The sequence below is a fragment of the Coffea eugenioides genome, chromosome 6 (assembly GCF_003713205.1).
Source record: "Coffea eugenioides isolate CCC68of chromosome 6, Ceug_1.0, whole genome shotgun sequence".
Classification (NCBI taxonomy): Eukaryota; Viridiplantae; Streptophyta; class Magnoliopsida; order Gentianales; family Rubiaceae; genus Coffea; species Coffea eugenioides.
The window spans coordinates 12,144,583-12,161,217 of record NC_040040.1 but is presented as its reverse complement, the minus strand read 5'-3'; the positions used below and the strand labels follow the sequence as shown (position 1 = coordinate 12,161,217).

The 16,635-nt window shown below is 37.0% G+C and overlaps 1 protein-coding gene across 2 annotated transcripts; it reads right to left on the bottom strand.

The window, feature by feature from the left end:
- Positions 1 to 1,118: 1,118 nt before the first annotated feature.
- Positions 1,119 to 14,112, bottom strand: LOC113776173 (1-phosphatidylinositol-3-phosphate 5-kinase FAB1B). 2 transcript variants are annotated; one of them, XM_027321279.1, is made up of 13 exons: positions 13,872 to 14,112; positions 12,612 to 13,318; positions 11,391 to 12,140; positions 8,700 to 8,853; positions 8,232 to 8,576; positions 6,534 to 7,376; positions 6,116 to 6,447; positions 5,283 to 5,406; positions 5,037 to 5,195; positions 4,056 to 4,590; positions 3,049 to 3,986; positions 2,376 to 2,642; positions 1,119 to 1,727 (listed from the first exon to the last, which is right to left on the bottom strand). In XM_027321279.1, exons 2-13 carry the CDS (start codon positions 13,223 to 13,225, stop codon positions 1,401 to 1,403), a joined length of 5,388 nt encoding a protein of 1,795 aa, XP_027177080.1. In that variant the 5' UTR covers positions 13,226 to 13,318; positions 13,872 to 14,112; the 3' UTR covers positions 1,119 to 1,400. The 2 variants fall into 2 exon arrangements, with proteins under 2 accessions (XP_027177080.1, XP_027177078.1); XM_027321277.1 differs by having other exon boundaries at positions 3,049 to 4,590.
- Between the last annotated feature and the right edge of the window lie 2,523 nt (positions 14,113 to 16,635).

The window sequence follows — 16,635 nt, the reverse complement described above, 5'->3', positions numbered from 1 at the left end:
AGCTTTTGTTTAGAAATTTTAAAACGACAAAAAGGAACTGATTCACTTTCTGCATTAATGTACTTATGATTCTGGCAATGAATTGGACTTGGTGCAAATATTTTCTTACTGTTTTAATGGAGGGTGGAGGCGCATTATTTTTTTTTCTTTTTTTCCCAACAAACAAGGATGGGATTTAAGAAACAGATAATTGAAATCACCTTTCAAGTCCTAGGGCTCAAATTTGGCCACTGGACTAAGATTTTCTCGGTGGAGGTGCATTCGTTTGTTTTACGTTAAAAAGAATAAAAACAAAAGTCAATTTCTTTGAAATCCACCAATGTTTAAACATGGAAATATTACAGAAAAAAATGACTGTGAAAATCAACTTTAATTTAAAAATTTTAAAAAGAAGAAAAGAAAAAAGGACCGAAGTTTCTATTTAAACTTCAGCACCAAAAAAACAGGAAAAAAAAATTCCTGGTCGACCAATCCTTTGCTCCACTCTATTAGCCTCCTCCTTTCTCCAACCCATTCATTGTCATCGCTGAGACAATAAGGTGCACTTGTAAACAATGAAACATTGAGAGGATTGGTGGGTCAAGCCTTTCATTTTGGCTCTATGCCTAACTCTCCGATAGTTACTAATGATTATCGAGTATCCTTTTCCTCTGTAACTTCGTAGGAAATTAACTCACTAAAAAACAAATAAAGACAAATGGTATCCAGTAGTTTGATCAATATGTCTCTCATTTCTGTAAGTTGGGGAAATCTCTTCCCATTCTGCATGAAGGTGAGCCGAGTGGCTTATTAGCAATCCTACAAGTAATGATTTCCTCTATTTTAGCCTCCTATCCAATTGTTGCTTGCTTGTTGCATTTAACAGGAAAGGAGGTTTTTGACAAAGTTGCGACCTGAAGCCTGACTGTACGGCAATACAACTTCGATTTTTTATACAAAAATAGTTAAAAATTCTTGTCAAGAAAGTAAGATTGTGAAGGACAAAATGTCATATTCATACACAGTGAGGCCTCTTTAATTGTTTTGTTTGTGTGTGTGGGTTTTTTTTTTGTGGGTGTTGTGGGGGGGGCCTCTGTTAGTGGGAAGGTAGAAAAACAATTAACAGCGAATAGAACAACTTTGAAAAGAGAGAACAAATTTTATTAACAGCCAACTGTACATAATGACTTTCATGATACTTGAGGAAGATGATCTCAGGAAAACCTTCTGAGAAAGTCCCCCAAGTTAGAAATATCCTTTTATCACTGTTTTGTATAAAAAATAAAGAATATACCAATTTCATGGCGATGCTATCAACTAACTTGGGTAGAAGGTTGGGGGAATAAATGAAGGAAGAGAATATACAGGAAATAAGGAAAATCCTACATCTACCTTGCACCTTGGAATCCTACACAATGAAATCAACTCAGAAGCACACCACCTTGCAAACTTTCTTCACATAGTTCAGATTCGGATCTACTGGCAGTAACTGTTGACGAAGACCACTGATCTGGTACCATTAGAAAATAAGCACACATGGCTTTCCTGAATCTTTTCTTGTATTCACCTGGAGATATTACAGTTGGAGTTGCATTCTTGGGCCCTCCAAGGATGCCAGATGCCTTTACCCAGGTCTCAAGGTGCTTGTCCCACGTATACTGCCTCATAAAATCAATAATCCCAACTACCAACTCATGCTTCTCCTCGTCCATGCCAACCAGCAGTGAATAGTCCATTACATCTATTGACTGCAGAACCAAACATCAAAAACAATGAGAAGCTTTTACTGGTGAAGCTGAACTGACATTTTGGCAGTAAGTTTCATTTCCTAGAGAACTTACAGTCTAAAGACTTGGGAAAACACAATGCAGATTACATTTGCTCTAATAATATCAAAAGGAATCTTAACCATCATTGAAATCACATACCTATATGTATACAACTTCTGAAATGTATGTCCACAAGTACATTAACATATCAAACGCTAATTTTTTATCAAATGATACAGGTCTTTCCTTGCTAGATTCATAGTTTTAAGAGAGGATTCCTCGTATGAAAAGCACATCGAAAAGCAGTGTTGAAAGAGAGGGCAACAGACAACAGAACATATAAGAGATGTCAGCCGAAGCCTCTTTGATTTTGTAACATTTCAGTTTATAAACGGAAAAAAATCAGCTATGCTGGTTTTTCACTTCCATATCATAATAAACAAGAGGTTGGGTGGTAAGGTGGGAGGGATTGTAAGTGAGAGGTCTTGAAGGAGGAGGTCATTTACCCAAAAAAAAAAAAAAAACAGAGAATTATTCAAGAAGAACACTAAATGGCAGTCAGCTGCCATCAAACAGAAGGCCATTCATGTTCCACACACAGATTATGATAGGGAACTAACAACTTACAGCAAGAAATGCAGTATCGTTCCATATGGCTCTCTCCAGCAACCTCTTTGCTTTGGGTCCTACGAATATTGGAGAAGTTGGCATTGCTTCTATCAGGTTTTGATCAAGAAGAACCTTATTGCTTCCACTTGAATCTGGATTATATCGTGATCGAGAAGAACCTTTCAGGTCGTATAGTCTCACAATATTACGCCCAAAGAGAAGATTCTCCATTACCAAAACATCCATCTTTGATTCCTTTCCCCCTTTCAGATGCTTTGAGGTGACCTTCAAAACAACCAATAGAAAAAAATATTAAGCAAGGCAGTATTCTGAGGTTTGTTGAACAAGAATGCCATATGGATGATCTGAAATACATCTAGAAGACAGTAGTAGTAAAATATAACTCGCTGCTTTTCATATAGTAAAAAAGTAACTTAATTTGATATAATAGGACAAAAGAATTTGACATAGGATGCAGCAAATATGTCACCCTAAAACTGCAAGTATCTAGCAGGATTTGATGTATAAATCTTTTCAAAACAGAAGGATACCTAAAACTTTAGATGCTTCTATGTTTTCTTACAAAGTCGTGTTGCCAAAAATGAGAAGCATATATTACTAGCTAGCTTAAGCTTACTGCCAAAAATAGTGCAAAGGATGGATCATTGAAGATTGATTATAATGACAATACCTGATAGATACCCAAGATCTTTGCCAGGCAAGTTGGGCTTCCAGTACTAAGAGATTCGGACAAGTACTTGAAATAAGCTCGTCCGAAAGTAATAAATGATTCCAGTTCTGTTTTTGTAACCTGCTTAATAATAAAACGGTCGTCCAAAGTCTTTGCAAAAAAGACATTACTTTTGCCACCTTGTGCACCCCACTTCCTACAACGACTGAGAGATCGTATGAAATCTAATTCAGAGGGGCAGCAACTTCGTCTTAAAGCTTCAAATTGCTTGGCATAGTAACAAGTAACTGAGTACTTAACCTTCCCAAGAGGGCCATCATCTGAGAAAGATACTCTGGCATGCAATGCATTAGTATAAACAACTGGATCCAAAGTTGACGAGCCTCGAGATCCAGACACTGACAAAACACTTTCATCAGTTGACCCAAGACTTCTAAGGGATCCTGAAGCTGCCTCATCAAGTGAAGGAAGCAAAAGTAAATTTGCTGACTCCAAGAATGGGAATGAAGAAGGAGAATGCAGCCCATCCTTTGTGGGTTCAGTCAACATTTGATTATGGTAATCTGGTGAGACAAGAACATATGCTATAATGCTGGTAGGTTCATCATCATAAACAGGTAAAACAGTGTCGTTAATGCCTACAGGTAGCAGAACCCTGGCACCACCTTGATGCAGCAGATCACGAAATGAAGAGATATAAGCAGGATTATAAGTGCTAATCTTATCAAGCTTGTCTTCATTTGCCGTAGAACTCTTTAAGAATGAATTATACAAATTCAAAAAGGGCATGGTGATCCAACTTCTGGAGTTTTCCCTGTTTTCAGGCCCCTTTGTAGACGACAGAGAGAAAAAAGAATCTTGATATTCAACCCCACCTTGTACAGTTCCACTAATTTCAATATCTTGGTTAGCCTTGGTGCCATTGAGACTTGAAGCATCTGTAAGACAAAAATCAGAAATTGAGGAACCATTACCCTTAGAAGTTGTACCTAGTGAGTGGCTATCACCTGTCCATGCAGCATCAAGTGTATCAGATAAATTTTCCACAATGGGGATCTGCCCATCAGAGTGGACCCGTCTGACGGTTTTAAGAGACTCTGGGCCAAATTCATCATTGCTATTTGTTCCAGAAGGCTGATTAACCTCATTATCCTTCTGACAGTATGAGCCTTCATCCATGTCATTTCTATTGTGATCCCCATCAGGTGAGTAAAAGTTGCCATATCCACCTTGAATAAATGTTACATCAGGCTTCAAATTCAAAAGAAAAGAATCACAACTACTGAAGCCTTTACTCGGCTTGGAAGTCACTGCCATCTCAGATGTATTTGAACCAGAACTAACAGTTTTGCCCTTCATTTTAGGCGTTGAACTGCTCCCTCCACGGAGATTGTTATCATTGAGATTATTCATTTGTATTAACCGCTGGTCCCAAATGTAAGAATGAATGATCAGCTGCTTCCTTAATCTATTTACCGCAAGAATATCAACTGCAGGTTGACCAGCTTTAACTTTCCTATAAAGCACTTCATCTAGCAATTCCTAGACAAATACAACAAATCTCAATCAGAAGACAATACAGCACGAGTACCTCCAACAAACACAAGAAACAAAGAAAATTTCATTGGTAATATGGATAACAAAAGCACTTCTAACATTCTACTTATACCCCAAAAACAAAAAAAATATTTCTTCTGAACACAAAATGTATCACCATCTGATCACATATGAATACAAATATCTATTGTATTTAACAAAACTCAGCAACAAGATCAAACGTAAAAAGATCAGAAACAATAAATTATCTCTTCTTCCGTAGGAACCAAAATGTGCAAACAAAACTTTACAATCCGCATTTAGTGTCAACAATTTTTAATATGCAGATTACAGTAGGTTACTGATGACAGGACCAACACATACAGGAAATCTCTGAACTTGTAAAACCATTAAATACTATGTACTCAGCATAAAGCATCCAAACAAGTGACCTCAAATTCCTTTTTCTCCTTCTGTAACACTCCTTCCAGTTCAGATTTTCGCTCCATAACTCGTGGAGCTTTATTGCCGTTATCGAGTCGGATATTTTCTGTTATCTGATGAAGAGATTTGACCACCTCAGCAAACAAAAGTTCTGCTCTGCTGCAGACCTATGAATTACAAAATGAGGATGACACTGTAAGTGTATATTGTAGTAGCTGTCAGACCAAATAATACAGATTCCAAGACATTCGAACCTCATCAGCTTCTTTCTGAATCCATTCCTGAAAATCATAGTTGAATTCAAGCTTTGGTGGTGGGAGATACACAGAGTGGACATTGATGGGTGCATATTGGAAACAAGCAGCCATCCTCCCAAAACTGCAAATGCAGCAGAAAAGTTTATACGAATATGAGGCAATGCTACACTGAAAAGAACTAAGAACCAGGTACTCGATTTAGGTTTGGAAAAACAAGGACTGATAAGGAAACATTTATCTAACAAACCAAAGTAATACAATCATCGTTATGGATGAAATACCAAAACAAATATTAAAAAAAAAAAGGACACAGGAAAAATTGACCCAAAAAAGTTAACATAATAGAAATGCGAAATTATCAGTGTCTCAAGAAACTTAAGTTCCTGCACCAAATTATCCTTTCCTGAGCTATACTCCAGCTACAAAAGGATTCTGTTACAGATGATTATTTCAAACATTGTTAGCTGATTCCCCACAAGCAACTGCCAAAAGAATTGACGAAAAGTGAAAACAATGAAGAAATCAACATGATATGAAGTATCAGAGCAGTTGATAAAGTGTTACAATATTCAGGATGTCCAAAACAGCAATTAAGCTGATTTGCTTGAATTGGAAATTCAATCTATGGCAACAGAAACTTGATTAGATGAAAGATTCTCGGTCAAATTTCTTCAAATATTTCTGACATTTTTCATCATCGATATTACTTTGCTTAGGTAATAAATTTGATTTTCATTTTAACTGTTAATTTACCAGCAATTGATAGTAATGAAAATGTACTATAGCATCTTCAAAATGCCTTCACAAAGAAAAGAAACTGAGGTATATACCCATAAAAGCGGAGACAGTCTCTATGGAGGGAATGACCGCAGCTTGCAACCCTGCTTGCAGCAGCATGGTTGGAAAAGCTGAGTTCCAAAAATTTTCCAAAAGATAAGCCCCAGGCAGCATCAGACATTACAATCCTCTTGGTGGCAGGTGGGAATCCATTGATTCGAGGACATCTCAGACACCTGTGCCACATCCAGATTTTCCCTGCTTGCTCCCCTGGCAAGAAAAATTCCGGCAGTTTCCTCACGGAAATTGTAAGACTGCCTTGCTGATGACTATAGCAATGTATATGTGCTTCAGATGGCATTTGACATGAGTGACATCGATAGTTCTAAGCAGAAAACATGAGCTATTATAATTTCCAATGGTGGAGTAAATAACCAACATATAAATGCAGTAAGAGAGATGGAAGCACACCTGATCAAACAAATTGTCGCGTAGAAACCGGCCCAAGGGCTTATCAAAGGTTCCATAATACTTTATACGAAAAAGATGAGCACGTTCACATACAGACCTTTTCCAAACACAGCGTGTCATGAGTGATACCAAAATGCTCTGATTGTCAGAAGCTGAAGAAGAAAACTCCCCTTTGAGAAATGCAACCTCATTAAGGTGGTCAAAAATGCTTGAATTTGAAGGTAAACAATGTTCAACAGAATGTAAATAGCAATGTCCTTTACCCACTGCTTCAGAGTTACAAGAACAACTAGAATTCAAACTATCCTCTTGCACTTTCCTAGTGCAGATTTCTGATGGTTTGCACACAGAGGACGCCTCCAGAGACAGCTGAACCTTCTCCCTCTCATTTGAAGCAGGATAACCACAGAACTCTTCTCGGTGACAATCTGAAACTGTATCTCTTAAACAATGAGAAGAACTGAGAGAATTCACATGGTTCTGAGCACTCCGTATTGAGTTAGAACCTTCAGACAAACTAGACTTTTCTTCGGGTAGTAGACAACCATTAGATGATGTGTTATGTGAAAAAATGTTGCAGCTAGATTGATTTGGCTGCTTGGAGTCAAAATTATCATGAGCCACGGTAAATTCCCGTATAGTGGAAATCGATCTGTCAATACCGGATGGTTTATCAGGTAAAGCAACTTTTACTGGAGACTTCAGAGGGAATTCTGGAAGAGAAGCACCTTCATCAGCAAGAAAGGACGTCTCAAGAGCCAAGTGATAAGCGGCAAAAACTCCATACTGCATTACATGCTTCACTTTCTTCAATTCATCCCCATTGGCACCCTTCAATAGAACCTGAATCAAAGGAATGCAAAATTTCAAATCAATTATGTTATGAACTTTCAACAAGCCAAAAGTAATCAGCAACAGGAGAGAGAGAGAAAAAAAAAAAGATATTAAGTGGGTATCTGATGCACAACAGAATGTCCAAGTTTGTCTATTATGTGGACACCTAAAAATTTTTCCCAATATGGTCTACTACTCCAAAAGATATATAAAGAGCAAACAAAATTTAAACATTCTATACAATTAATTAATATTCTTTACCAAAATTAAGGGCAAGAATAGTAAAAATCTTATTGCCCATCCACATGTTATATCCATTAGTTTCTCTCTACCCCCTTCTGGGAAATATAAGTGGTCAATGTCCTAGTTCAGAATTTTGGAGTCAAAGAGAAGTAAATTCATGTGAAAAAAAAAAATTAGGCAAAAGACCATTTAAACCCTCAGTAAAGCACTCAGATAACCAAGTTATTTTCAAAGATCTACCACTTGGCCTTGATATTAAACCAATTTTTGGGTTAAAGACTATTAACATATTTAACCCTTCAGTAAAGCACTCAGATAATGAAGTTATTAAGAACATAACAATTTTAGGTTGACTCCAAGCAATTAACCTTATTTGTATGAATAACTAGGACCGTGATCCTGCTATTCTATTAAAGAGCCCCTTTCTCGCCCCACCTACAATTTTCCCCCTCAACTAAAAGCACACCACAAGAATCAATTGCTCTATCTTAGATAATGTATGCAACAAACTAATAAATAAAACAACTAAGCATACAAATATTTCAAGTTCTACAAATCAAGTTTAAGATACAATTGCACAAAGATAGGACTGTAATGAAATGAATGCAATGCCAGACTTACAGTAAAACCCAATGGCTTTGGGCAGCCCTCAAAAAACATTAATGTCTTTGTCAATTTCTTCCCGCCTTGCCCTGCGCTGCCATGCACTTCAAGAAACTTCTCCACATGAAATGAGTCACAATATCCCAGCTTCTGTGTTGCAAGATGGTCAACTGAAGGCACTATTTGTGCTCCAGTGCAGCGGGCTATACGCTCCAGAAGTGACCTCTTAATATTGAGAACGAGAGATATGTCTTTTGCAAGAAGATATTCCTGTGCAAATCGGGAAACTGATTTTTCTACTAGAAGGACATTTGGGTGATGGGCATCAATCTTTGCAACAGCCATCTTCAAGTGGTCCATTTCCTAAAACAGGAATTAAAACCCAATGATAAAGAAATCAAAGAATTACTTCAGCACTGCATTGATATTTAGGGAAGCAATTTTAAACCATAATAAAAACAGAAAAGATAAAAGCGGATCCAAAACCTGCTGCAACAAAGTATCAAAACTTGACAAGTGATTAGCCACCCGCTGATACTCAAGGGCCCCTCCAAGGATCAACAATCGGGGTTTATCAACTTTTGACGTCATCCGCCGATGGGCCACATTTTTCTTACAGACAACCCCTTTAACCACCATACTGAAAAAATTAAACAATCTTATAAGCATAAATATGAACAGAATACATACAAACATTTTGATAGACAACATGCAACTACATGCCCTGAGAGATAACAGATTTCCCTCTACCACTTTAGAGTGAATAGCTAAATCAACAGCTTGTTAAATCCTTACAATTGAATGAGGAAACTCCCTCCATCAACATAACCAGTTATAATTTTCGGATATGTGGTTGCATGTCAGCAATCTTGAGGCATTCAAAACATGTCAACCAAAGCCGCAAACACTTCGCCAATTTTCACAATGAGCATAAAGAAAAAAAAATCCTAAGAAAGAATTAAGAGTATACAAATGAAGTAAAACCAAAAAAAAAATGTGCCCTACAGCATGAGAAGATAATGCACTACACCAAAGTTGCTGCTAAGATATATGATGTATCTATATGCATGTTTCCCAAAGATTGAGTACAGTGGAAGCAACGTTTAAAATTCAAGTTCAAACTATATGTCTTCAAATCAAAAGGTAATGAATACGAAGGAAAAAATTATGCATAAAATATTTCCAAACGAGTTGCCATATCTCATCCCAGTGTTTTAGAAAATTTTGTAAACGAGTGATCATTTTTTTCTCAATCATTTGTTAAGATTATTAAGTAGATAATCACTCTATAATATAAGAATAGTTATATAAGTTTTTAAAATTCTACTACTCAATTCAAGGAGGTAAAACAACCAATAGTAAAAAATAACAAATCTATCTGATTTTAATTCAAATTGAAAACCATTCTAATCTAATAAACAATTTTAACCTGGAGTGCAAGCACATGCCTCATATTAGCATCATATCACCAAACTTCAAAACAATCCTACCACACCAAATTGGACTTATAAGAAAGTATATTTTCAAAATTTGTTCTTATTTTCAACTCAAATGAGTTAAAGACATTTCAACAAGCAATTTCTTCAAAACATAATGACAAAATAAAACATGGTCATACATTTTTTTGCTTCCAATTTCGCTATAAAGAAGAAATTTTGAGATAAAAAAATGCTTGCCCTAAAACATGAGGGACATAAATCTGAAAGATAAAATGGCACAAAAGGTTATTAAACTATTTCAAGTTGCACAGTCCACTCATTGAACTTTTTTTTTTACCCAAAAAGGTCACTGAACTCTTTAAAGTGTAATTCTTGGTCATTCTGTTAAATTCATGTGTTGAGGATGACGGCAACTTGTGTGACATATACACACACATTTTAAGGTAAATGTCTAAAAAAATTTTGGTGACAATTGGCGGTCAAAATAGTAATATCAGAGAACTACGAACTTTAAGTGTATTACACATAAGTCCCTAATCCATACCTAATTTTAGCACCGCGTCCCATTCTTTGCCACCATGTCTCCTCCCCTCTCCCCCATCCCCACCCTTCCCCACTCCCTGTCAGCATCCTCCTTCACTCTTCCCTGTCCCTTCTCTTCCCCCATTCCCACCCCCACCACCCCAGCCCTGGCAACCCCTTCCCCACCCTTGTCTCTTTCTCCCCAGTCCATTGGTGACCTCCTCTTCCCCAGCCCATTCAAGCCATCTGCCAATCTCTCATGATTTATTTTGGATCTGTGATGATGATACCAGCTAGCACTTTAGAAGCAACGTATTGAATCCTAGCCATTAGGAATATGTATAACATGTACTTTTCACAGGTTGTTCCACAAGTAGCTTATTATGAGATCTGGACAAAGATGTGGTGGGAGGAGAAAGTAGTGGGGGCTGATAGCAAAGGGGAGGGAGTGGGGGTTTGATGGAATACAGGGAGGAGTTGGGGTTAGACAGGGTAGAGGGAGGGGGTCAAGGAGTTGACGGAAAGGAGAGGAGGGAGACTGCGAGAAGGGCGGAAGGGGCAATGGAGAAGGAGTGGGGGGACCATTTTATGTTTCATTTAGTTTTGTCTTTAGGACTTTTTTGACAATTATATCCCTGAAATCCTACTCATTTATGTCATTTTTACCCTTAAAAATGCACGTGTATGTCACATGAGTGACTTTTGTCATCCATAATGCACGAATTTCATGAAATGATCAAAAATTACACAAAGAGTTGAGCGACCTTCTCTGCTAAAAAAAGGTTTAGTGACCAAACCATGCAACCTTAATAGTTTAGTGGCTTTTTGTGTCATTCACTCGATCTGAAAATAGCAATTCCCTCTGTAGATTTCCAAGTTCAATAACTAATACCTTCCTAAAGTTCAAGTTGTTGGTTGATGATTGGTTAAAACCTATGTATGATATCAGAGTAGCAGACGTATGAATACAAGTTCAACTATTTTGCCAAGGTTGATCCCAAAAGGAAGCAAAAAGTTGAGTAGTCATCAAATTCTTTGTGGGTTCAGTTATATAATCTAATTTCTCTGTGCAGAAAATTTAGACTATGTAAACATTGTAAGACAGCCTACCTTGATTATCTTATGAGTGCATGAAGATGGCATATATCGGCAACATAAAACTAGCTTTCCCACTTATGTTGGGTGAAATGTCTAAAGATTCTCAGCAAAATCATACCTCTCACGACGATGTCCACAAGCTATACACTTTACTTTCACATATCCACCAGGATCCATGCACCCACTCGTGCTCGTATCAGGCTTCAAAAGTGTGGCAGCTTCCCAGGATAAAGAGGTAATTATGTCCAACCAACTTTCTTTGCTATCTTCCACATTGACAGGCAGGTTCTCAATTTGAAGAAGCTGAGCTATCAAACCTCTAAAATGCCCATCAAGCACATATTTCATCGCCTTCTTATGCTCCTCAATTGATCTCTCGCGATTACGATGCTCCCCACTGCCAAAGCTCCCTGAAGACCGCAAGTAACCCCACTCTCCTGCAGCATCATCTCTAGCATCTTCATCATCATCAAATGGAAGAGCATCTTGTTCATCCTCCTTGTCTTCTGGCTCTGGAGGGAGCCAGAGTAGGCTATTATTCTCAAAGTCCAGTGGTTCAGCAGCTGTACCATTGATGTTGGATGGAGAAGGAACTTGATCAATACAACCATTATTCAACCCCTCTGCTTCTTTGTCAAGCATTTCCTTAATTTGTGAGATATGTGTTTCTGTATTCTCAGGCATCATGGTGGAGCTCATACTTGCTTCATTTTTTTCCCCATTAGGCTGCACGTCGTCCACTCCATAATCATTATTGATATCACCACAGCTGCCAGAACTGTAATAGACTTCACCAGAAGAGAGGTGACTAGGTTGTGAATGCAGCCTATATACACTGTAATCATAATCCTCACCACCATTCCTGGCACTAGGTACAACAAAAAGAAGAGAGAATAAAATGAATCAGACGAATCACAATAGATATTTCATAGTTCAGATTCATAAACAAACAGAAAGCTGTTTGCATATATTTAGGACTAATTTGAGACAAAAAAAATGTTTGTTATCTGTGCTAGCACATTCTTATTCTTATAGATAAGACGAACTTTCAAAGATTTTGTTTCTGGAATTTAACAATAATAATTTTTGAAAGAGAACTTCACATTCATTTCATTCTGCGTATGCAAATTCTTTTCCACCATTTCATGTAAAAATGGCCCTGGAGTACTTGAGCTTTACTTGCTATGGAAGTGTTTGCTTGCTCCCATGTTAACCAAATATTACTTCTAACCACAAACCTAACAGCAGTTCATCTTTGACACAGTTTTTTCAAATGAATTGTATCGATTTGATTTGGTTACCTTTGCTCGTTAAGACATATTGAAAGTTCTATATGTACCTGTTACACGAGCCAAACTCATCACTAAGATGATCACTTATATTGTTCGAGTCTGATTTTCCAGGACATGATGGTCCATAATGTCTTGCATTAACTTCATCCATTTGATTAGCTTGATGCGGGCTCTGATCAGAACTGTATGTAACATGCTGGAAAGGGCCCATTGAATATGGAGTTGAACCAATACTGCAGCCGCTGTTACAGGTGCAGCTCGAATATGAACTAATTAAACTTGTTGACGAAGGAGATGGACTAAGGACTGGGCTGGATGTTGTCATCCCGTTATCAGCCGTGGTCATCCCCCGCTCCCAATGCTTAAAGCAATAGTTACAGACCCTAATCTTCTCCCTGTCTTCCCAACCTGTCCTTGACTCATCAGAGGGGGCAGGAATAGAGTTTGCAGCGCACTTAGCACAAAACACACGACCACAAAGACGACAATGATGCCTGCGATTAAAAACAGTAAATTGAGAGTCACACTCATAGCACACCCTGCAGCTTTGGTCTGGCATCCAGAAGTCTCTCGAAACATTTGTGGGCTCCATCCTGCGCGGTATCCATGACCTCACTCTATCAACTATCTCAGACAATTTATTATTATCAGGAGATCCCATGAATGTATATTCCAGTCAGTTACAGTCATCTTGATACAAATACCATCTGCCACCCCCTATACTAGCACCCGTTGATAACCATTCCCGTATATCCTACAAAGAAATCACAAAGAATACAAATTTAACACATGTAAAATCCAGGATGATACAGAACTCAAAAGAAAGAAAGAAAGGAAAGAAAAAACTCAAAGCTGAAATCTTTATTCCATTTCTAGTCAGAGAAGAACAATTTAAAAGTTAGAACCATTAATTCCAGTCGCTTCCTAAATTTGCACATATAGTAAATGAAAAGGAACATCCAATTAAATTGAATTGACATATATGTTTCTGAGGCCCCCAACTTCAAAACCTAAGCCTTAAGCCAAAACAATAACCATCTACAGGCAGAGATAGTCAAGACCTCAACTTTCCCCATTCCCTATCAAAGATTCAAGTGATATATTAATTCGAGCAAATTCAAAGTATAAACGGTTGCCAATAGTAATACTACAGCCATTTGATTGAAAAAAAAAAAAAAATCAAACACATCAATTGGAAATTCTTCCAATAATTCTGGTAAATTCTTAACATCCCACTATTCACTTCTCAACAAAACAAAACAAAAAGGAAACCCAACGCATAGACAAGTTGAAATTACAATTATTACCGAATTCAAACAATTTCTCAAAAGTGACTAAGTCCGCTCAGCAGCGCAACCTTCAACTGTTTTGACTCCTTTTTACTGGAGACTTCCAAGCCCAAGCAACTCTAAAATTCAAGAAATATCGGGGGAACTGAAGAAGATTAAAGTAGTGGCTCAGAAGCGTTGAAGGGATTAACTTATTACTGCGAAATCATGCTCTCAAATGAAGAAAATGGTCTTATTCATGTCTGTATGCGGGAGCAAGTTGGAGTTGAAAATTGCTGCAGTTTTGGAAATATTATCAAGAATATTCACCAGCCATATATACAAGTAATTCTTTTTTTTAAAAAAAAGGTAGAAGCTTTTTTTTAATATAATTTATTCATTTTTTTCTTCGGTTTAAAAACAAGGATGGATATTACGGGGGCTGAGTCATCAGGAAGACAGACGGACAAGTCATGAAAATCATATGATTAAGGAAAGGGACGGCCACCACAACCACACGACTCCCACCTGCACATAAGCGGCTTTGAGTTTTTGACGTGTCCTTTTCCTTCTTCTTTTCTTTTCTTTTCTTTTCCCTTCCCTTCCCTTCCCTTCCCTTCCCTGTTTTCTGTCACTTGTCTTGGGTTTTACTTTTTTATTTTCTTTCTACCGTAGTCCTAATTTTTCCTCATTGGAAACATTTTATTTTCAACCCATCATTTCACTTCTCTTTTATCACCGCCTCGTCCCCCCTTTTGTGTTAGTCCCAAAATAAGACAAAAAAAAAAAAGAAGAAGGTTTTGACTAACAAACGTTTCCTAACACTTATCAAGAGGTGTTCAGGTGTTAACTTTTTTAAAAAGTATAATTGTTTTTAAAAAAAATCTAAATTTAAAGATGTAATAAATAATAATAGTATTTTGCATTTTCATGATAAATTAAATGTAATGTACGTGTACTAACGAATGTAACTCGTCGAAAAATCTAAAAGGGCAAAAAGTAGTAATACATTTCTAAAATCACGATTGTTATTTTTGCTTACAATTGCATGGCTTGAAAAGTCAAAGAAACAAAGAAGGAAAAAACATAAAAGTTAATCTTTCCATATGCCAAAGAAGAAACCCTTTTCCATATGTATTATAAATCTCGAAGTTAGGATCTTTACATTAAGTAGATGGAACAAACAAAGGAGTCACCTTTGCCGATCTTAAGATTTTTCTCTCTTAGAAAGAACAAATGCTGAACATGGTCTATAAACTATTCAAAGTTTTCTGTTTTTTCTAACTGAACTTTTTATGTACCTAAAATGGTGATTGGTTATATTATCCGCGTGTTCTTAGTTACTGAGAATTTTTAGTAGTGTTGTATTGATTAGTTAAAAAAACCTTTTTTTTTTCTTTTCGATTTTTGCATTTATTACTTGAAACATGGGGAACTTCAAAAATAAAAGGTGAACTTTTCAAGTTTGGAATATAGTGAATAATGCTTGGTCCTACCATTGATCATATATGGTCATTTGGAATTTGGATTATATCGAAATTGAATAATGGAATTTGGATATTCTCAAAGTATTGGAATGATTGGTTTAATCAACGGTCGCATCAAATATCTTCTTAAACAATAAGATGATCGATGTTGTCCACTAAAGACACCAGCCACACACAAAACGAATCCGTCCTTATCAAAAATAATTATTATTGTTACTTTGGAGAGATTACAGAAATTCATAATTTAAACAAAAGTTAATAATAATAATAATAATATGTGTTCAGGCTCCAATAGTGAGTGAAAATATCTACAACGTCTGTTTGTGTACGTTCAATTTTCCTACGCTTGTGAAGAATACAATTCTTGTGCTAATATTTCACTTGGCTATTTGATGAAAGAAAAAAACCTCAATTGAAGAACAAGTTAGGCGGTTTGCTACAAGCATGATCCTTAAGAGTTGACTGTGCAATGCAAGCCAGCAGAAAAGCCAGTCGTTCATTTCCAAACGCGTAGATATGCTGCTTCCGGTAAACAAAGAACATTTTCTGGGTACTGATTAGAGCCTAGCATATAACTAATTACTGCCAATGAAATGTAAAAGTAGATAGAAATTCTTGAAAGCCACCAGGCAAAGATACAGAACAATGGCTTCACACACGCAAAAAACATCCTACTCGGGATCTACCTGAATCAGAAAATATATAGTTATGTATCCCCGTTAACTGGACATAAGGACCACCAAGGTGAGGGTTAACATTTGTCCCTCCTCAGACGAGACTCTAATGACTGAATGCACTTTCAAGGTCAACTTTCATCCCTAGCAACGTAATTTAGTCTTAAGAGTTCATTTCAAGAAAGAAAGCACTTCAGCTTACAACCATTGCAAACATGGAGAAATAGATAGTCTAGAAACATCAACAAGAACTTGTCTCCAGCAATTATTGTATACCTTCCATTGAAGAGAGAGATCAAAATTGTATCTTTAACCTTCAGTGCATAAAAAGTTACTTATGCAGTCTGAGGATTGAAAGCCAACTTCTATGGTTTACTCGTGTTATTTTGGGGACAAAGAATTAAGGTAATTAATTGCTGATTCCATAACATAGAAGTATCAAGCATTATAAGCTTGAAAAAGATCTATTACAACTCAATGTGGAAACCATCCAACCCTGATTATAATCTAAAAACTAGTCACCAATAGTCACAAAAGTGGAAGAACAGGTTCCCAGGAGGGGGAGGGGGGGTGTGTGTGTGTACCAAGCTGCATGAAACGGATCTCAGGTCCAGAATCAAAATTAATGTTAAGCACTGTAAG